Raw genomic sequence first — 22,618 nt, forward strand, 5'->3', positions numbered from 1 at the left:
GCCAGTGGATGTGTATAACATACTCATATAGAAAAATGGGGAGATTTGGTCATTGTTTGCAAAAATGAGATATTTTTACAGATTTCTGCATCTTCAAGGCAGCTCTAAGTCATCTTTTTTTTTTTTTTTTAAGATTTTATTTGACAGAGAAGGAGCACAAGTAGGCAGAGCTGTAGGGAGAGGGAGAAGCAGGCTCCCTGCTGAGCAGAGAGTCCAATGTGGGGCTCGATTCTAGGACCCTGGGATCATGACCTGAGCCGAAGGGAGACACTTAACTGACAGCCACCCAGACACCCTGCTCTAAGTCATTCTTTTCAGTGGCTGCATGCTTCATGGTGTAGATGTTACATAATTTATTCATCAGCTTCTCTCTTGATTGGTATCTGCTTTGTTTTCAGTCTTTTGCCATAAAGCAATACTGCCATAGATGTTTTAGTTTCAACCTATTTACTGTTGCATATGTTTCTATGAAACAGCCAATAGTGAGGTTGTTTGGTTAGATGATTTATAAATTTATATCTGTTTTTATTGAGGTTACACACACACACATTCTACACACAAAACACATATATTCTGAGTTTATAACTCATTATTTTCACAAACTGAACACCCCTGTAACCTTCACGCAGATCAAGAAACAGAACATCAGGGGTGCCTGGGTGGCACAGCGGTTAAGCGTCTGCCTTCGGCTCAGGGCGTGATCCTGGCATTATGGGATCGAGCCCCACATCAGGCTCCTCCGCTATGAGCCTGCTTCTTCCTCTCCCACTCCCCTTGCTTGTGTTCCCTCTCTCACTGGCTGTCTCTATCTCTGTCGAATAAATAAATAAAATCTTTCGAAAGAGAACATCAGTAGCAACCTGGAAGCCCAACTTTGCTCCCTTTGTGGAAGTCCTCTTCCCAACTCTCAAATATGTATTTTTAATTTCAATAGGTGTTTACAGTTTGCTTTCCAAGAAGATTCTAGATATTCACATTTTTACCAGCAATGCCTGAAAATACCTCTTCCACCTCTGGTTGTATTTAGTTTGCATTTCCCTGACCACTGGAGAGTTTTGAGTATTATATCATGTTTATTTGCTTTTTTTTTTTTTTTTTTTTTAAAGATTTTATTTATTTATGTGACAGAGAGACAGCCAGCGAGAGAGGGAACACAGCAGGGGGAGTGGGAGAGGAAGAAGCAGGCTCCTAGCAGAGGAGCCCGATGTGGGACTCGATCCCGGAACGCCGGGATCACGCCCTGAGCCGAAGGCAGACGCTTTAACGACTGCGCTACCCAGGCGCCCCTGTTTATTTGCTTTTTGGATTTGCTAATTGGTGTACCGCTTCTTCCTATCTTTTAGATCATTTTTTAAAATTGAATTTTCTTTTTTTTTTTTTGCCAGTGTTTAAGGACTTGTTGTATCACACCGATATTAGCCCTTTATCATTTTTGTTCCAAATGGTTTTCCCAGTGTGTTCTGTTCTTTCAGAAGCGATGCTGCTATTCCTATTTCTTAATGTTGTTTTCTACTGAATTGAGATGCCATCTTTGTTCTGTAGTAGAGTCTCATAAAGCCTCGGGTCAGTTTCTGGACTGTCTATTCTGTTCTAGAAATCTTTTGACTCTTCCTATTTGGATACAGCATGGATTTGATTGCAGTGGCTGAATAGTATGTTCTGATAATCCAGGAAGGCGAAACTTTTATTGTTTTTCACTTACCTTTCATGTCTGTTTTCAGATATTTAGTATTTCATGTGTATTTTAATATGTTTTTAATTAAAAGAGCTCTGTAGGGTCTCTAATTGCAATCGCATTAAATTTATTTTTGGAAGAATTGAACATTTTGTGCGTATCTGGATGCTGTGTCCTTCCATTTGTATAGATCTAGTTTTATGCCATTTTATGAGATTTTAAGTTTTCATCATTGAGTGCCTTGTGCCTTTTTGTTAAATTTATCCTAAGTTCTTCCTACTGTAAAGATTTCCCCTGTTTGCATTCCTTGGTTGTTACTGTTGCTGTGGAGGGAACATAAATCACAGTGGTTATGAGCACGAACACCTGAGTCATGTTGCCTGGGGTTGAATGTGGGTTCCATCACTTATTGTTCAGCCCAGGCTTATTAAAATTAAAATAAAATTTAGAAGAGAGGTTTGTATTAATGATATTTTACTGAACCTCTAATTGTTCCATTGCAATATTATGCATTATAGGAATTTCCTCAAACCTTTAATACTTTCAAGGTTTCCGAAAAATGGGTTTTCAGACTCCAGTATTCAATGGAAATACCAAGTAATAATTTCTAATAAAAATGTCATGATTACATGGATCTGTCTCCAGTTAATTTGAAGATATATTACATAAATGTTTACTGCAATGGTAGTGTACATTTTGGGTATGAATGTTATTACACTGTTTTACCTAAGTAAATAATGAGTAAGTGGCATGCTTATAGAGGCCACTTTCAGTGTTTAGCTAATTATATGACTTAGATTCAATGTTTCTTTAATGCCTCATGTTTCCTTTTTTGTGTTTTTAAAAGCTGCAGAAGTGGTAAACAATTCCCGTATTAAGTATTCAGTACTTCTTCAGAATGGGAAGAATCAATCACTGGAAAAAAGGGTAAATCATTGCAAATATGTTTAATTCACTCGTTCAGCATATACTTATTAAGTGTCTACTGTACGTTAGGCACTGTGACTACCGTGCTTCAGATAATAAAGAACGGAGTTCTCCAGGAGCTCACAGTTGAACTTGTTTGGTGGGGGAGGGGAAGACAGAGAAGTGCCATGACCCTACAGGACTATGCACTGGGTGCCATACATGGTAGGGGTCAGTCCCAAGAACAGTAGGAAGACCACCCACCCAGTTTTTGTGCTGTCTTGTTTTGTTTTTCTCTGGGTGGTGGGCAGAGTAGTCTGGGAGTCTTTTTGAAGTGTGAAAATTACGCCTGAGTGGACGTCTACAGGATGATTAGGAGCCCCACCTTTAGAGAGTGGGGGAGGACTTGGCAGAAATGTTTAGGTTAGGGGAAAAGCTGGGGCTCCCGGGACCACGGGAATACAGAGAAGTTCCAGAAGGAAGGGGACACAGCTCTCAGGGGGTGAGCTGTGTGGTGTGGGGCTGAGGGGAGGGGAAAGAAGAGGTCATCTCACCAAAGACCTGGTACAGGAGACACAGCAGCCAAGAAAACAGACTCTGGAGCAAAAACTACGTGTGTTCAAAGCCCAGCCGAACTCAGTCTAACTGAAACTCCCTGTAGTAAAGTGGGGTTTGCAGGACCCGCCCCAGGGTTAACAGGATGATGGTTTGCCCTGAAGTTGGGGGAGAGGCGAGGCCGACAGCCCAGCCACGTCGGGGACACAGGGTCGGCACCCTTTGTGAATGAGTCGAGATTTTCTCCCAGAGCCGCTCCAGCTGTGCCCCTCCCATCACTGAGGTAGAGAGCCGGCTCATCAACGTTTAGCTTCCTTTCTCGCAGAAGAATTTTGAAAAGCCATATACCTCATGACATATTTTTAAGTTGACATTTAAAATACTCATAACAAGTTTAAAATGTTTCACAGGACACAATTTGTGATGTATTGACAGTATTGACATGTTAAAAATGATTACGTCATCATTAAAATATAACTACTAAAATCTAAATACTGTACTCTGGTAACTTAATACCCACAAGCATCCCTTTAAAAATGACATGAGCAAGATATTCTTCAGTAATCTAAATTTTTGTGTTTCCCTTTTGTTCTTTGAACTCTTTCTTAGATCTCTTCTGCGGAATTATTAACATAATATAATTTTATACTTGGAAGTCTTTTCTTGAAACCATATAATATTTCTCTGTAATAAAAATATAAGTATAAACTTAAATTTTCTGTGACCATCTGCCAAATACTGAAACTTTCCTCCAAAATTATTTTTAAAGTACTATTAATATACATTTGTTCAAAGCAACATAAATATATCACAAATCTGAAAAATAAACATTAAAAATAAGTTTTATTCTAAATGAACCCAGTAATGAGATGGGTAGAAATTATTTTTTTACCCTCAGTTTGTGAATTTATGAATGAATGTTGCATGGTACTAGATCAAGACAGGAGGAGGATTGCTGCTGAGCTATGTATTTTTTTAAATTTTTGGTAAATAGATTAACATATTATCAAATAGTTGTGCTGATTTCATTTTCTCTGTAAATGGCCTTTACCCGGAAGCTGGATGATTCCTCTTGAGCAGGAGGTGCATCTGTAACATACCGCCGGCCACGGCATCTGTCATACACGCACAGGGTGCGGCTGGAGACTTTCGGAACTGCTGCCTAATCCAGCCAATGACTCAAATATGCACTCCTACCTGGGTTGAGGAAATTACTGCTTTGGAAGCTACTATATAGTTTCATCAGAAAGTTTGATCATAGATAATGTGAAGCCGTGTCCCCACTTTATCTTAGATGAGGTTTACCAAAAATTAGTTTGGTTTGTAGATCCGTCTTAGAAATCCATATTCTAGTGAAACGTATCGTGTTTTTCTACAGAACCTGAATTCTTCTGTAAGCCAGACGTCAGGAGCGTCCATCAAGCTCTCTCTTCAGTCCTCCAGTATCAGACTCACAGATCAGCTGTCTGCTGACCAAAACCGGAAGCACGTCAGCTCATTGGCTCCTCCCGGTCATTTCATTCCACAGTGTAACCAAGAGGCTTCAGTCCTACAGAAAATGGATTATAAAAGGAAGCATTTCCTAAAGGAAAATAAAAATAATGAAAAAAAAGAAGTGAATCTTAGAAGAAAACATAGTACATGTAATTTTTCAGGGAAAACAAATAAACATGTGGCATTGGAAGAAGATGCTGATGAGGTTGAAGCCCACCTAAACGGTGGGAGTGCAAGAACATGTGAAAACCATTTTTGTGACATTAGGTATTTGGATGATTTGGAGAAAAGCCAGTTAGTTGCAATGCTGAAACAGGCAGTAGCCGTGGTGGTAACGCTGATGTATGAGGATGGGTCAACCCAGCTGAGAGCCGAGCAGGTTGGTAAACACTGTTGGGTTTTGTTTGTTTCTTCAGCACCATAAAAGAACCCCATTTTCTTAGTGTCTGATTTTGATAGGAGAGCTAGAAATAGATCTGAAGCCCCTCTCCCCCAGTGCTGACTGGTAATGCATAGTTCTCTTTAGATTTTTAAGAAACTGCCAAAATGTTTTCCAGAGTGGGTATGCCTTTTTACATTCCAGCAGCAACACGCGAGGGTTCTGAGCCCTCCCCTCCTTGCCAATCCTTGTTGTCTGTCTGGTTTTAGCTGTTCTAGTGGGTATTTCACTGTGGCTTTAAATCACATTTCCCTAATAACTGATTACATTGAGCATCTTCTCGTGTGCTTAGTGCCATTTGTGTATCTTCTGTGGTGAAATGTCTGTTCTGGTTTTTTGCCCATTTTTAAATCGGGTTATTTGTGTCTTATTTTGGATCTGTAAGCCTTCTTTCTATATTCTGATACAAGTCCCTTATCAGGTCTATGATTGGTAGTTCTCCAAATCTGTGGCTTGTTTTTTTTTTTTTCAATTTCTTACTGGTATCTTTTGAAGCACAAAATTTTTTAAATCTGATGAATTCCAATTTATCAATTTTTTCTATTGCTTGCGCTTCTGTTGTTATATTTAAGAATGCTTTGCCTATCCCAGGTCTTGAAGATTTACTTCTGGTTTCTTCTAAGAATTGATGGTTTTCCCTCTTACATTAAAATCTGTGGCTCACTTTGAGTCCGTGTGTGGTGTGAGATAAGGGGCACAAACCCGCCTCTTGTGTATTGATACCCAGCTTCCCCAGCACTGTTGAAAACACTCTTCTTTCCCCATTGAATTTTCTTGGCACTTTTCTCAAAACCCAATTGACTGTAAATATAAAGGTTAATTTTTGGACACTCAGTTCTTTCCATTGATCTCTGTCTGTCCCGATGCTGGTACACACAGTCTTGGTTCCTTTAGCTTGTAGTCAGTTTTGAAATCAGGAAGTGTGAGTCTTCTAACTTTGTGTTTTTGAAGACTGTTTTGGGTATTCTGATTACTTTGCATTTCCATGTAAACGTTAGCGTTGGCTTTTCAGTTGCTTCAGGCACACAGCTGAGGTTGTGTTGAGTCTATAGATGAACTTGACAGTATTGAGTTTCGGGCCCACAAACGGGGTGCCCCTACATTAACTTAAACCTTCAGCTTCTTTTAGCAGTGTTTTGTAGTGTTCTTTGTAGTATACAAATCTTGCTTCACCTGTCATTTTTGAAAGGTATTTTTGCTTGCTAAAGAGTTATAAATCAATAGTTTTTTGGTTTTTTTTCAACAGTTGGAAGATGTTGCTTCTAGCTTGCTTCGTTTCCCACCAGAGATCTGCTGTCTTGCTTCTCTTTATCCCTGTCTGGGTAATGCCCCTACCCCACCTGCCCAGCCCCCGCCCCCTTCTTTTAAGGTTTTCTCTTTATCATTGGTTTGAAGCAATTTGATTATGATGTGACTTGGTGTGGTGTTCCTCAGGCTTCTTGCCTTGGGGTTTATTGATCTAGGTTCTACAGATTAACTCGGGAGAAGTGACGTTCCTGTTAGGAGTTCTGTGGTCGTCTTGCGTGTGTGTCTGTTAGTTAGGTCTTCTTCGGCTTCTTTACCAGTATTTGTCACATAATGGAGCATACAGATCCTGTATGTGTTGTGTTGATTTCTATTTAAGTATTTCATAGTTTGGAATGGTTATTATAAATGGTAATGCATCTTTTTATTTTTATTTCCATTTAAAAAAATTTTTTTTAAATAGAATACGGATAAGAACACGTGTGTGCATGCGTGTGGGGGAGGGGCAGAGGGAGAGAAAGAGAATCCTAAGCAGGCTCCACACCTGGAACCTGATACAGGGGTTGATCTCACAACCCTGACACCATTACCTGAGCTGAAGTCAAGAGTCGATGCTTAACCAACTGAGCTACCCAGGCGCCCCTGGTAATACATATTTTTTAGAAAAAGATCATTTTTACATGTTCACTGAGAGTGTGTAGAAATACAGTTGATTTTGTGTTTTAATCTTGTATCTTGCAACCTTCCTAAACCCACATATTGGTTCCAGGAGTGTTTTGTTAATTCCTTTGGGTTTTCTATGCAGACATTTGTGTCATTTGTAAACAGGGATAGTATAGTTCCTCATTTCTGATTTATATGCCTTTTATTTCTTTTTCCCGTTGTGTCACACTGGCTAAGACTTCTGTTATGATGTTGAATAAGGAGGAGACCAGATTTGGAGAGTAAGATCAGGGGTTTGGCTTTTGGCCTTGACTGTCATTAAGAAAACTATTTATTTATAAATTTAATTGTAGGGCTTTTCTCTCTATTTAATGATAAAACATACCTTTTTTTTTTTAAGATTTTATTCATTTATTTGACAGAGACATCGAGAGAGGGAACACAAGCAGGGGGAGTGGGAGTGGGAGAAGCAGGCCTCCTGCTGAGCAGGGAGCTCGATGCAGGGCTCAATCCCAGGACCCTGGGATCATGACCTGAGCTAAAGGCAGATGCTTAACAACTGAGCCACCCAGGTGCCCCAAAACATACCTTTCTTGAATAAATACATTGTTTGCGTTTAATTTGGAAACTGTTTTTGTATTCACAGGCTCTGGTTCCCTCTGTTAAAGGAATTGCAATGTTACTGCAGAGCCGTGTAGACGGCAGTGGTCCTCTGGATGTCTCAGCCTCTGATGGTGTCCTGGGGAAAGGCTCTATACTCCGTGATCAGTATATCTACCTCAAAACAGAGCACTCCTCTACTGGGGGCCAAGAGCAAGAGGCATATAATCAATTTGCCAGGTCAGTAATCTCCTCCCACTACCTTACATGCTACTTACATGTCTGCCTCGTTGAGTCCAATTTAAAGTCTCCCAAGCTCCAACTTTGATTATTTAAACTTTTAGAAGTTTTGTACAGGCTCAGGAAAATAAAATGGATCTAAAGCAGAAAGCTATGCTCATACTAGCCTGCTTTCCCCCAAAAAGCTTCTGGAATGAAGGCTCCGTCCTTCCATGGGAGTTCCTCCAGGATTTGAGTCAACATCTCAGTGAGAAGTTAGTGAGAAAAGCTTTGTTCCAAGGCCTGAAGATATACTGTCATGGCCGCAGTCCCAGATGATTTTCCTCATCTCACTCACTCACAGCGTTAGAAAATTATCACTGCATTCAAAAAATAAATTGTCCTCAGTACCACCTAATTTCATGCTAATTTCAAAGCTTAATTCTGTGGAAATAGTTAAGACATACCTCACTTGGCCCTGCCCCTTTAGATTTGGACGATTTTAGAATGAGCAGGGATGTTTGAGCTGCCTTGTCAACGATCCTGAAAAGTCCTGCTGTGGGTTCCAGCCTCTGCCCTCATCACAGCTCTTTGCACGTGTTGTCAGCCTGACTCCAGTTCTGCCTTGGGTGGGAACATCCACTGCCTGCCCGACCAGCCATCTGAGTCCCAGCCCCTTAGCTGCCAGGCAGGAGCTCCTAGAAGCTGCTGTCCTGAAGAGGCATTCATGGGGATTCAGGGTGAGAAGGTGGGACCTGGGCCTGGCGCAGTCGGCCTCCTACAGTCTCACTGGGCCACGGGGGAGTTGTAGGCAGTTGCTGCGTCTGTGTGGTCTCAGCAAGGAATGCCAGTGCCAACATTGTGTGGCTGGACCAACTCTTAGAGTTCTTAGGATCATAGGACACAATTCAGCAAAAACCATCAGGGAACTTTGAGGAACAAGAGTCATTACTCACAGGCCCTGGAGGGTACACAGCATACTGGGGGCCACACAGCAAAGTCGTAGCTAGAGAAAGAGAGGGCGCAGGCCTGAGGCTCTGCCTTTGTTAGGTCTGAGGATGGGGGGTGGGAGGTTTCAAGGTTTCACTCTTTATTGGCTAATAGAAGTCATCAAAGTGAGAGTGAGGGTGCAGGAAGGGAAAAGCAGGATCACTCACAGGTCAGGTGTCCAGTTGCCCCCAGCCTATCTGGAAGGGGACCTTGTTCCTTGTCTGGGTGTTTTGCTAGTGGCTTGTCATACAGCTGGCAATAAGGATGTCTTTTGAAATGATGCCCTTACCATCATGAGCTTCACGTCAGGTACTTACACTGCAGGAATTTCGGGTGAGAGTGGGACAACATTTGACAAATAGAGCAGCCTGCTACAAGAAATCCATGGCCTTATTTTTACATAATTTTCTTCTGAAAGAACAACTAGGCAGCTCTATTCCATGGAAGATCTCTGTGAGAACAGAGCCCTAATATTTAGACAGCCTTTTCTGAATTCTGGAACACTTGGGATCATTGCTCACTCTGCCACTGCTGATCTGGAAACACCTGTTTCTGTAAGGGAATGAGCCATAATGAACTTGAGCAGGCCGAATCTATCTTCTTTTAGGCACTATATTCATTTTTTTTTTAATTATTGGAAAATAACCTTTGTTTATATATCCTACTCAATGCTCTTTTCTTGGACATCTGATAGTCATTTCAGCCTTAACATGTGCAAAACTGAGCTCCCATCTTCCCGAAACCTGCCTCTGACAGCCTTTGTTGTCAAGGTTAATGTCAGCATTTGCTCTCCATGAGCTCAGGCCATCAGTCTTGGCATTATCTTCAACTTCTCTTCTTTTCATCCAAGCTCTTAGTAAATCCCATTGGCTCTTCCTTCAAAATACAGCTAGAAGCTGAACTGTCTTCCCCTCTGCCGCTGCCATTTGGTGCAGGCCTTCACCTCCTGACTGAACTGAGCAGGGCTTCCTGAGGGCCTCCTGCCTCTGCCTGCCCTTCAGCCTGTTTTCCGCACGGCTCCCAGAGAGGGTCTGCGCACTAAGTCAGGTCACGACATTCCCTGCTCAGAGCCCTCCAGCAGCTCCTGACGATGCCTGAGGTCGGCGCGTGGCCCTTCACCAGGCCTGGGAGCTCCTCTTCCTCTGCTCTCCCTGCACCTCAGCCTTCCTGCTCTATCCGAGGCTCTTCCTTATACCACTCTTCCTCCCCTGCAGTGTGGTCCCAGGTATCTGCGGGATGTGTGACCCCATTCCTCTAAACCAAAAAACCCCCACAAAAGACAAAACAAATTTTGAAAACATGAAAGTGGAGAGAGTGGTGTAATGAGCCCTATATACACACACACACACTCAGACCAAACAGTTACCAAAGGTTTTTCCATGCTTCCTTCACCTGCCCCTTTTTGAGGAGAGAGGTACGGAGCTGGGATTAGGGAAAATCCCAGGCATGTTGTTTTAGCTCACAGGGCTCGGGATGCAGCTCTAAAACACCTGGGCTTTTCTTCACCTGGCCACAGTGCCATTCTCAAACTTAGCAAATTTAGTGCTCAGTCTACATTTAAAGCTACCTGATTTTTTTAAATGTCCTTCTGCACTTGATCTGTTGGGATCAGGACCAGCAAGGTCAAGCATGCCATTTCTTGTCTCTTCTACCTCTTCTAATAAGAGCATCCTCCGACCTTTGACCCCATCTTGCAGGAGGTCCCATGTCCTGGACTTATCTGTTTTGTGATTGTGGGGTCCTTTCCCTTGTTCCCCTATCCTCCACACTTTCTGTAAACTAGAGCTTCGTTCTACAAGCTCCATTATTCAGCTCCAGCTTTTTTCACGGTTGCACTTCCCTGGGTGGGGCTGTCTGCTTCATACCCCATCTGCGATACAGTTGGATGGTCAGATTTAGCAAATAAAAATGCAGGATGCTAAGTTTGAATTCCAGATAAACAATTTTTTTAGTGTAACTATGTCCCAAGTATTGGAAGAGACGTTCTTACGCTATAGGCATACATCTCTAAAAAACACATATATTTTTTTCAGATAAAAATTATTCACTGTTTTTCTGGACTTTACATTTAGCTGGGTGCCCTGCACTCGATCTGGCTACCTTCTGGGAAGCACTTGTGTTGTCCTCACATCCGTGACGCTCCAATGGAGCCATGGGCTGGGTGGTGTCAGCATACTCCCACCGTGGCGAACGTCTCCACCAAACATCCCCGCAGTAGCTTCGTCCATCAGTGAGGGTCATCGAAATCACTTTTTAAGTATGTCTGGAAGATGGTGATTTTTCTGTGTCTATCATTTCTTCCACACGTATTGGGTCAAATTTTCTGTAGTGAACTTTCCTTCTTCAACAAGGCCTTTTGTTCACCTTACCCTTCAAGTCTTCCCTGAAGTGTTACATCATGGTCAGGGGCCTTCCCTGCCCACTGTGCACAGTGGTGCCCACCCCCCTCTGCGCACATCCCCACTGCTGCTGCGTGTATGCAAAATACCGCCCCTGTCGCCCTGTGTCTGTCCCTAAGCGCTCCTAGCCAGGGGTTTTTATGTCTTGTTCATTCCTCTGTCTCCACAAGCCAAGAACTATGTGACAGAGCATGTGCTTCACAAATATTTATTCAGTATTATTTTTGAATAAATGAGTATTAAGGTTTAATTTTTAAGTTTTAGGACAGTTATATGAAGACATGGCCTCACATACCATAAAATTAGAAGTAATAATCCCAATTCTATGATAGTATATTTGAGATTTAAAATGAATTCACATAAATCACATTTAAATTAAAACACATAAATAACTGTTTTGCACAAAACATATCCAATAGCATTTATTGAACACCTGGGCAAGATCTTCTTATGCACACACTCTTCATCTTTCCCATTAACTGTACGTGTTGGGTCTTATTAGTTACAATTTAGAGATGTCAAAACTGAGACTCAGAGAAATAGCCCTAAGTCAGTCTCGAAATTTCCACTCAAGCCTCCTCTTTTAGACTCAAGTTTAGCTTTTTTATATTTTGGCTGCCTTTTTGTTTGCAAACGTGACACAGTCAACTTCTATAACTGACGTACAAACCCACTGTGTTTCAGCCACTTTGTCTTACAAGATGCTCTTGTTGTTTGTCTTACCCTAAGACAGAAACCCACTAGCCTGCGTCTCTTACTAGTGCGAGATCCTGCAGTTCATAGGTGACCTTAGCAGGGACTTGGCATCTGCAGCAAACAAGGGCGTCAGAGTGGAAGCACAGCCCTACTCCCCTATAGCTCCCAGCCCTTCTCCCCTCTCTCCTCCCTGCACCCTCCCAAGTCCACACAGCCAAGACCTGACACGGTGCTGCTGGCCCTCTGTCCTCCCTACTAGCTGGGCCCCCTCTTCCACGGAAAGCCACGTGAAACCACACAACACAAATGCCTGTGGAGCAAGCTGAGCAGCCTCGAACTCTCTGTTGACTCAGTGTACAGAGCTGAGTGCGCTCCTGCTGTCCCGCATTAACGTGTGAATACATAGTTACCATAAAGGAAGGGTTATAGTGCGCCCCTGGCAGCAGCAAGATAGGGTCTTGCTGGGAAAATTGCTTAACCACTCTGAGACTCAGTTTTCTTATCTGTGAAGTAGACCTAGTGCTTGCCTAACAGGGTTGTGGTGAGATTTCAGTGTAACAGTCCTTTGAAGTGTTTAGCATGGTGTTGTCATGGTAAGTGTTCAGTAAATGATGACTCTCACAAACCCTGTATCCAAGGAGCTTGCGGTGCAATGCAGCAAGCCTACTTTCAAGGTACATTACGGTACAGATGTGATCCCGGCTGCCACTGGTACATGGACAGGAGTAGAGAAGGAACAGAGGAGGGGCAACTCCCTGCCTGGGGAAGGGGGCAGTTTGCAGAAATCGTGGGAGGAGAATTGTAGGCAAGAATGCAGCATGTCGGGGCACCTGGGTGGCGCAGTCGTTAAGCGTCTGCCTTTGGCTCAGGGCGTGATCCCAGCGTTCTGGGATCGAGCCCCACATCAGGCTCTCCCGCTGGGAGCCTGCTTCTTCCTCTCCCACTCCCCCTGCTTGTGTTCCCTCTCTCGCTGGCTGTCTCTCTCTGTCAAATAAATTCATTAATTAAAAAAAAAAAAGAATGCAGCATGTGGTGCGGCCCCAGAGTGTGAGAGGACGTGGTACCATGTGCTGGTGGAGGAAAGACAATTCAGTGTGGGTGGAGGGCAGTGTTCGGAGTGCATGCTGGGAGAGCAGGCTGGAGGGTCGTGCTAGGGTGCCTGTAAGGAGTGTGTGCTCTCCGCTCAGGAGCACGGGGCTTAGTCTGCGGTGATGCGATTTTTCCCAGGGATGGGCTCTGAACAGCTGTGGGGCCTGTCCCAGCTTCGTCCTCTGTGAGTGCAGAGAAGGAACGCCTTCCCACAGGATTCAAGTTAATCTGCATAAGGCTCCTAGAAGAAGAATGTCTGCAAGGTAGTACTAGCAAGTGCTATCTGTCAATAGAGGAGTAAAAATATTTTTTCCTAGGTCAGAAGTTCTAAATTAATGTCTAAGTCAGTGAATTTCTTTTCATCTTCCAGGAAAGTGCTGTTTCAAACGCTGAAATGTAAGTGTCCTGTTATTTGTTTTAATGCTAAGGACTTTGTGCGAACAGTGCTGCAGTTTTTTGGTCATGATGGCAGCTGGAAGCATGGTAAGTTTTAGTTTTCATAATATCTGAAGTTGAGCTCTCCAGCAGTGATTCCTCCTGAGAATGAGAGGTGGGGAGACAGGGGCAGCACAACCCTGGGGACCTGGTAGTGTGGCTCCAAAGCACCAGCTGTGTGGCCTTGTGCCCCGAGGGTGAGGGGGCGCTTTCCCTCCGTGTTTTAGATCGTCTGATTTTTTGCAAGTATATATTACTTTTTGTAATTTAAAATAAGATAGAAGTGACTTACGCAGCATGGTCAGATGGGATGTGTTGTTACCACAAATAGCTTATAAACTCCCTACGAAGTAAACTAAAGTCCAGACACATGAAAAGATGCTCAGCATCCCGCGTCATCAGGGAAATGCAAATCGAAACCACAGTGAGGTACTACCTCACGCCTGTCAGAATGGCTAAGATCAACAACGCAAGAAACAACAGGTGTTGCTGAGGATGCGGAGAAAAAGAACCCTCACGCACTGTTGGTGGGAGTGCAAACTGGTGTGGCCACTGTGGAAGACAGTATGGAGGTTCCTCACGAGCTTAAAAATAAAGCTACCCTACGACCCAGCAATTGCACTAGTGGGTATTTAGGCAAAGAATACAAAATTCTAATTCAAAGGAATACATGTACCCCTAAGCTTACGGTATCATTATTTACAACAGCCAAGATACGGAAGCAGCCCAAGTGTCCATCGAGAAGACATGGTGTGTGTGTGTGTGTGTGTATCCCACACACACACACTGGGATATTACTCAGCCATACAAATAATGAAATCTTGCCATTTGCAATGATGTGAATGGAGCTAGAGGGTATTCCGCTAAGTGAAATAAGTCAGTCAGAGAAAGACAAATACCATATGATTTACTCATATGTGGAATTGAAGAAACAAAACAAACGAGCAAAAGGAAAAAAGAGACAAACCAAGAAACAGATTATTAACTGTAGAAAACACACTGATGGTCACCAGAGGGGAGGTGGGGAGATGGGGGAAACAGGTGATGCGGATGAAGGAGGGCCCTTGTCTCGGTGAAAACTGGGTGTTGTATGGAAGTGCCGAATCACTATATTGTACACCTGAAACTAATATGACACTATATTAACTCTACTGGAATTAAATTATATAATAATTCACATCAAAACAATATAGAACACATTTTTATCTTTCATTGAACATAAGAATTTTCAATAACTTTTCTTAGATAGACATGTAGCAAAGCAAATATAGCAGAAATCTCCTTGTAGAATCTAGGTAGTGGGTACATGAACGTTCACTGGACAGTTCTTTTTAAACTGTCTGCATGTTTGAAAATATACGATGTTGGAAAAAAATCATTTTTTTAAAGATTTGTATTTAATTATTTGAGAGAGAGTAAGAGCAAGAGAGATCACAGAGGAAGAAAGAGAAGCAGACTCACTGCTGAGCAGGGAGCCTGGATGCAGAGCTCGATCCCAGGACCCCGAGGTGATGACCTGAGCCTGACCAACTGAGCCACCCAGGTGCCCCAAAGAAAAAAACTCTTCTGATTGTACAAAATTTCCAACATGTACAGAAGTACCTGTGATACAATAAGAAATACATATTTAGTCTTTGTCCCTACTTCCTGCCACATAGTTCCTAAGACCCCTACAATCCCCGGAGCTAAGAGTGTATGCTAATGAGAGGACTGGGAGCTGGGGGCCCCTAGCCAGCTTCGGGATGGGGCAGTGGACAGAATGACCACACCAGGCTTAGTGGGTTGGACTTTAAGTCCCCCACCCCACACCCCCTCCAGGGACACAGCCTGGGATGGAGGGTGGTCAATCTCAGTGGCCAGTGATCTCATCTGTCACACGTGGGCAGTGGAACCTCCATAAAACCCCTGCACAGGGGGTGGGGGGGGATCTGGAGGGCTCCCGGTTGGGGAGCACGTCTGGGGGCTGAGTGGGTGGGAGCTCTGCACCCCCTGCCCCATACCTTGCCCTGCCTGTCTCTTGCGTCTGGATGATCCTGAGTTGTGTCCTTCATGATAAATGGGTAATTAGTTAGTATAAGGTGCTTTCCGGAGTTCTGTGAGCCATTCTACCCACTTATGGAACCTGAGAAGGGGGCCGGGGGAACCCCAATTTGTAATCGAGCTGGTGGGTGGGAGGTACGGGAGGGATCTGAAGCCGGGGTAGTCTTGTGAGGCTGAGCCTGCAGGGTTTGCACTCACGGCAGCTAGTGTCAGAACGGCGCCAACTGTCAGAGCCCGGCCGGCGTCTGCAGAGCCGGAGACCTGTGGGCAGAAGACCCGCACTCCGGGCGCCAGAGGCGGTGTTGGAAAACAACACGGTACCCATCACCGACTTCAACAATTACCAACTTATGTCCGGGTTTCTTTCCTCTGTAACTCCTCACATTTCCAAACCCCTGCCTCCTGGGTTAGTTTGTAGCAAATTCCAAGCATCATATGATTCATCTGTAAATATTTTAATTATGTGGTGAAATATGAGGGTTATTTTTAAGATGATGCCATCATCATCTCCCCCACAAATTAGTAGTAATCTTTCAGTGTTATTAGATATTCAGTCAGTGTGTGTGCTGCCCCAGTTGTCTCTAAGTATCTTGTTTGTTTTTATTTTTTTACAGTTTGTGTGACTTGGGATCCAAACAAAAGTTAGAGTTAGGTTATCCCAAAGCCAGGATAGGTGTGATATGTTTCTTGTTTCTTTTTTTTCATTTATCTGTTCTTTCTCCCTGTTTTATTTTCCTGTAGTTATTTTGACTTTGTGGATACGACCAGCTTGTTTGTTGTGTAGGATCTCCCAGCATCTGGATTTTTCAGAATGTACCCCTCTTGCTGTTTAACGCCTTCCTCTTGCTCTTCTACTTCTTGTACGTTGGCAGTTGGGTCCAGCTGCTCATTTGGATTTCAGGCCTGACTGGGGGGGGGCAGGACTAAGTCGTGAGCCCGGCCCTGACCCTAGGTCGTAGTGTGTCCTTCTGTCAGGGGTACATGATATCTGGTTGTTCTCTTTTTTGTTATGTTTGAGCTCATTTCATATGTTGGATCTACTTCTCTGCTCTTTCATATTTATCACTTCATCTAGAATCTGTTTCCAATCTCCTTTCTTTTTTAAAAAAATTCTTCTTTTCCATTGTCTTTTTTTATAAAGGACATTATCTATTGCATTGATTGGCTTTTGTGAATTGCCAGTTTAGCTTTTATTTGTGAAATGTGTTTTTTTTTTTGTTTTATTTCCTGAACCCTCTCATTTCTTTGTTCAGTTTTATAGTTTTCTAAGTCACCTAATTTCCAAGTATTTCTAAATTCTGATTTATTTATTTTTCAGCACTTTTATCATTTTCTCAGATTTTCTTAGCTCATTTTAAATCTGTTTTGTTGGCATTTCTCTTTCAACTACTGGCATTTTCTGCCCAGTGTTGGACCTTGTCCCGGTGGGCTTTAGTATGTGAGGTGGAGGAGTTTACAGGAACTAGCCCCCAGTCCCTCCCATTACCACCAGACCTTCCCCAGGAGTTTTCAAGAATGTGAGCAGAGCCTTAATTTTGGACCATTAGAACTTTGAAAAGGCAAGTAGAGTGAACTAGTCTGCCTGGGTGAGCTAGCATTGCCAGACAGTGCTGGGTCGGGTCACGCACCGCCGACATGGGTGCAGCTCCAAGAGTGCCAGCCGGTGTTGCCCAAGCCAGGGTTCTAAATCTGCCAGTGTCAGCCAGGGTTTGCAATCTGCCAGCATCAGGGACTTCCCAGACATCAAACAAAAAAGTCACGATACTGGGTGTGTTGGCAAATATAAATCTCTTAGACTGGCATAATTTAAAGATGCCAGAAAATATAATATTTAGTGTGTTGTGATCTAAGACTTCAGTTTTGTTTAAAAGCAAACTCTTATTTTTATGTAGCGTTATTCAAAATGTTAAAGTAACTTGGGCACCTGGGGGGTTCAGTTGATTGAGTGTCCGAGTCCTGATTTTGGCTCAGGTCATGATCTCAGGGTCCTGAGATCAAGCCCCCACGTCAGGCTCCATGCTCAGCGCAGAGTCTGCTTGGATTCTCTCTCTCTCTCTCTCTCCCTCTCCCTCCACTTGTGCTCTCTCTCACTCTAAAATAAATCAATCTTTTAAAAAATGTTAAAGCAACTTGAAAATGCAATCACTTAGAATTCAGATTTATCTCTTGGTTTATCAGCCTCCCCCCTCTTTTATAGCTCCTCTGTTCGTGTTTAGTTAGTACCATACTCTGGTATTAAAACTTATTCAGCAAATGTCATTTTTATTTTTCACAAAGCATCTTCCCATATGTCACAGAGACATACAGTAACCTCTTCCCTGGGATTTTGGATGAGAAAACTATACTTAGGGGCAGTGACTGCTCAAGCTCCAGGGGTGGCCTTGTGCTTGGTTCTTTTTACACATCCCAAGGCAGCAAAGATGGGGGGCGCGGTCTCTCGGATTTTCCTCCCGTCAAGGGAAATGCCCCAAATGCCAGGTGTCTCTGTCCTCACACACACTGCCTGATACCGCCCCCCCCCCCGAACTCAACAATGAAGATGCTTATGCTCTTTCTCCTACTCACAAGATTTGGGTTCCTGGACACCCTGAAGAGGGGTCAGGGTGCCTAGGAAGGAGCTCAGTGAGAGATGCAGGGTCGGAAAGCTGGGGATCAGGGGCGGGGGGCCGGTGGGGAAGAGGAGGCCAGAAGAGTGACTGGGGGTTCTCACCGCCACCTCTCTGAACATTTTTGAGGTCCCAGTTCCACATTAGTTCAGTCCCCCTCTTTGGCTGTCTGGGGTCAGTTCCCCAGGGAGATTGCCTGTGTGGGACCTGGGTCGTGGAGGCTGCTTGTACCAAAGGCTCCAAGTTCCTCAGGAAGGGCAGAGCATCCCTTCGGCACTCACCACCGTAACTTGAGGGGGTGACATTATTATTATAATAATTATTATCATTATTATTATTATTTTGACCCTCGAGAACCTTGTAAGGGCAGGGAAAAGGACGGTTCTTCAGTTTCCGTGAGTGATCAAATGGCCTTTTTCTCTGCAGTTGTTCATTTTGTAGGGCTCGACCCCAGAATTGCCGCATGGCTCATAGATCCTGGGGATGCTGCGCCCTCTTTTGAAGATTTAGTGGCAAAATACCTTGAAAGCTCCATCTCTGTTAAAGTGAACAGCACATATGGGAATTCCTCAAGAAATGTGGTGGTGAGTTGTGTTAAGATAAAGCTTTATCAACCTTAATTAACCTGAATTTTTTCCTAGAAACCTCTTCCACTTCATAAACAGTCCAGTAGTAAAAAGAACATTGCTGACATTCATTTTTATTTATTCCGCACAAATGCTTTTTACCCTGACATCTGTTCCTTCATGAAACCGTTCCTGGGAAGTCCGTTCACGGTGTGATTCTTCCAAACGGACCCTCTGGGGTCAGAGAGCCACGTGCTCTGTGCCCTGTGAGCTGCTCGTAGTGCTGGTGGCCCCGCCTCTGCGGCTGAGGTTGTGGCCACACCCCGGTCCATGTGCCCAGGTGTGTCTTTCCAAGCCCTGTCCTGGAGACGCACCCAATTGTTAGGAATCGCGTCTGTAGAAGCCGTAGTGCTCACGGCTCTGGAGCCCGGCCCCCGAAGAGGTGGCCCAGGGGGAGCATCGTGGGCTACAGTTGGGCTACTCCACTGAGGCTTCTTGCTTGCAAATCAACAGCAGCCCACGAGAAGCACAGCGGGATGAGCGTGCCGGGGGCTCAGGGAGCGCGAGGATTGGCTGTGGGGTGGGAGCCACCAGGGCAGGGCAGCCGGTGACCTGCGGTCCCTGAGGCTAGGGCAGGTCTGCTCACTTATGCCCTTCATCCTGTGCCATCTGAGAGGGAGGGTCTGAGTCAGATGGGAACTTGGGGGTACAGATGTGGAAACTCACTCTCCCTTAATTTTAAGAGATGTGTCAGAGAATATGGGGGAGCTCACAGACCCAGAGGGAAAGCAGTAGCAGGCCGTGGGAAGACGTGAGCCCTCAGGCCCCGGGGCCAGCAGTGAGCCACGTGTCACTTTTGTCGAAGACCCACAGTGAGGTCCCTCACTGTGCCACATGTGTGCCCCTTGGCTGGGGGACAGGGCATGGAAGTGAGTTCTAGTGATCGTAGGATGCTAGGGAGGGAACTTCCTCAAACAGCAGCTAAGACACTGTCAGTGAAACAGGGACGTGCCCACCTCAGCACTATCAGTCCCAGTTTATAGATGAGAAGGCCAAGGTGCAGAAAGGTCAATGTGCATGCACCTTGCTCAAGGTCAAGTTGAGGCTGTGGTTCAAAGCGTGGGTTTCTTTTTCTTTCTTTCTTTCTTTCTTTCTTTCTTTCTTTCTTTCTTCCTTCCTTCCTTCCTTCCTTCCTTCCTTTCCTTCCTTTCCTTCCTTTCCTTCCTTTCCTTCCTTTCCTTCCTTTCCTTCCTTTCCTTCCTTTCCTTCCTTTCCTTCCTTTCCTTCCTTTCCTTCCTTTCCTTCCTTTCCTTCCTTTCCTTCCTTTCCTTCCTTCCTTCCTTTCCTTCCTTTCCTTCCTTTCCTTCCTTTCCTTTCTTTCTAGATTTTATTTATTTATTTGACAGAGAGAGAGTGAGAGCACTAGCCGGGAGACAGAGGGAGAGGAGAAGTGTGCTCTCTGCTGAGCAAGGAGCCCGATGCGGGGCTCCATCCTAGCACCCTAGGATCCTGACCTGAGCCGAAAGCAGACGCTTAACCGACTCAGCCACCCAGGCTCCGCGTGGGTTTCTGACTCTAAAGTCTAGTTTCTTTCTAGTGCGTCTAGGAATGGGAGTGGCGGCAGGGAGCAAAGCACCAGTCGCAGAGGTGTGTTTTCTCCCTGTCAAGAAGCCAGGGCCCTGCACCCAGGTGGGAGCAGCTGCTCATGGTGCTGTGGACTCTGCCAGTCCCACTACTGCCCGAGTGCCGTTGCCTCACCCCAGGCCCTCGGCACGCTCCAGGAAGAAAAGCAGCCTCCGTGAACTTGTGCTCAAATCCTGTTGGCTAGAAATGTGTCCGTTGTGGAGGCATGCAGTGCGTGAGGGGTGGGAGGGGAAAGCCAGGCCCACATTGTGCCACTCTGAAGAGGTGATGGGAATTGTCTGGGAGAATGCAGGGGAAGTCTGGGCAGAGGGAGCAGCATGGGAGCGGGAGGGAATCTTGAGAATGGGAAGGAAGGTGCAGGGGAGGAGGAGCTGCGTCAGGGGCTCTGTCACGAAGGTACTGGTCCCACCCTGGGGCTCAGTCTTATCTTGGGGAAGTCCCAGCTGGAGAACCATTTGTAGTGGGAGTCGCTTTGTCAGCTCTGTCTGGTAGGAAGCTTGTTCGGGCGGGAGTGGGCAGTCTGCTCACGGTGCCCCCAGAGCAGTTGTCCGGGAGAGCCAAGGCTAGGGATGATGACAGAACAAATGCCAGGCTATATCAGCCCACTGCTGGCTCCTCATCCTGGGGTTTCTCTGGTTTGGGGCCTTGAGGCCAAAAGTGGAGTGTGGGGAGTCATTTGGCAGAGTGAGGTGTTCAGGGGACGAGGGTCGACGGATTGCTGGGGGCTGCAGCTCATGCCCTGCCCCTCAGGACGCTCAGGCCTCTGGGGGTGTCGTCCGGGTGAGGACAGATGACGAGGGTGGTCGCGTTGCTCCTCAGCCTGCTGGGGTGCGTGGAGGGTGCAGTTCTGTCTCTACCACACTGCGATCTTTGCACCTTGGACACTTCTTTGTGGGTCCTGTAAAATAAGGAGAAAACTGGGTTGGGGGAAAATGTGAGGCTCCAGGTAGCTTGCATTTTTGCCCAATGAGAAGGCTGTTCTGTAGCATGGGAGCTCGCCCGCTTGAGGTATTTGGTGATGCCACCTCTGCGTCATGTCTGCTATGGAAAGACTCATGCCACCTAGCTAGTGCCCATTTTTGTGGGTTGTGTCACTGCCTAGGTTGTGATATACATCGCTGCCAAGTTTGCCTAATCTTTCATTCTTTTGATCTTTTAAAGAATCAGAATGTACGTGTGAACCTGAAGATACTCTACAGACTTACGATGGGCCTTTGTTCCCAGTTGAAGGCAAGGCGTCTTACTGTAACTTGAGGTTGGCAGGCACTCTTGCTCACTGTTCCCCAAGAGCGTCTTTCACTCCCATCCACGCTCAGCGTCTTTGAGTGTGCAGGAGACGGAGCAGTGAGTTCTCAGGACAGGGTAACTTGTGCATCACTCATAGAAGGATAGTCTGCATGAGAAGACCTGAAGTTTTAAAAATGTTTTCTGTAGGCTAACAATTGTAGCATTTTTAAAAGATACCAATTCAATTGGAATGTTTCTTTTTTTTTAAGGATTTTATTTATTTATTAGAGAGAAAGGGAGAGCATGCGTAGGGAGAGGGGCAGAAGGAGAGGGAGAAAAAAATCTCCAGCAGACTCCCCACTGAGTGGGCAGAGCCCGATTCGGGGCCTGCTCTCAAGACCTTGAGATCATGATCCTGAGATCATGACCCCGAGATCATGACCTGAGCCAAAGTCAGATGCTTAACCCACTGAAGCCACTCAGGGGCTCCTCAGTTGGAATGTTTCTAATGCTGCAGTTAACATAAAAGGTGAGCGTTTATTTTAGTTCAATAGGGAGATGGACACAGCTCTACTCAGAATCTCATTGGGAAGCAGAGCGCATTCACAGAACAATCAAGAAGAGTTGAAGGAAGGGACTGGGTACAGAGGTGAGGCCAGGAGTGGGGGGCCAGCAAGGGATGGAGAAGCCTCGGAGACAAGCACTGGCTGGAAGCTTTTCCACTGATGGGCTTGAAGGGGAAGTTGTCACCAGGATCCGGGGAGAGTGGAGGCCCTGCAGGGGCTGCCGGTCAGGAGCCAGGCACCAGGCACAGTGGCTACAGGCCCAGGACTGTGGGCTGCTGGGAAGAGTCCAGCAGGAGAGAGGAAGCCCATTTCCCTCCCCTACTGCTGCAAATGGGCAAAACCAGCCCAAGAGCTGAGGAGGAGCCAGGTGGTGGCCTAGAGCACGTCTGCCCTTCCCCGAGGGCAAAGTGTAGGGCACGGGGCCTGGGGGAGCAGGGCGAGAGCACAGCAGAGGCACAGGCGAAGCCAAAGGCTTTCAGATGGCAGCAGGAAGGGACACACATGACAAGCCCCGAGAAGAGGCATGGAGATGGTCTGAATAAAAGCAGAGACATTTCATACTCT

At 45.3% G+C, this 22,618-nt stretch overlaps 1 protein-coding gene across 6 annotated transcripts in view; it reads left to right on the top strand.

The window, feature by feature from the left end:
- HAUS3 (HAUS augmin like complex subunit 3) overlaps positions 1–22,618 on the top strand; it is a 108,101-nt gene that overhangs the window by 25,101 nt on the left and 60,382 nt on the right. For all 6 annotated transcript variants that reach the window (XR_005833437.1, XR_005833438.1, XM_040625092.1 and 3 more), the window contains 6 exons: positions 2,523–2,602; positions 4,515–5,009; positions 7,624–7,817; positions 13,341–13,453; positions 18,478–18,635; positions 21,423–21,491. Coding sequence is in view for 4 of the 6 variants with exons in the window: in XM_040625092.1 (XP_040481026.1) it covers positions 2,523–2,602; positions 4,515–5,009; positions 7,624–7,817; positions 13,341–13,453; positions 18,478–18,635; positions 21,423–21,491 (1,109 nt within the window). In the remaining 2 variants the exon portion in view is untranslated. The remainder of the gene's footprint in view (positions 1–2,522; positions 2,603–4,514; positions 5,010–7,623; positions 7,818–13,340; positions 13,454–18,477; positions 18,636–21,422; positions 21,492–22,618) is intronic.

This window comes from Ursus maritimus, unplaced genomic scaffold (genome assembly GCF_017311325.1).
Source record: "Ursus maritimus isolate PB19 unplaced genomic scaffold, ASM1731132v1 scaffold_8, whole genome shotgun sequence".
Classification (NCBI taxonomy): Eukaryota; Metazoa; Chordata; class Mammalia; order Carnivora; family Ursidae; genus Ursus; species Ursus maritimus.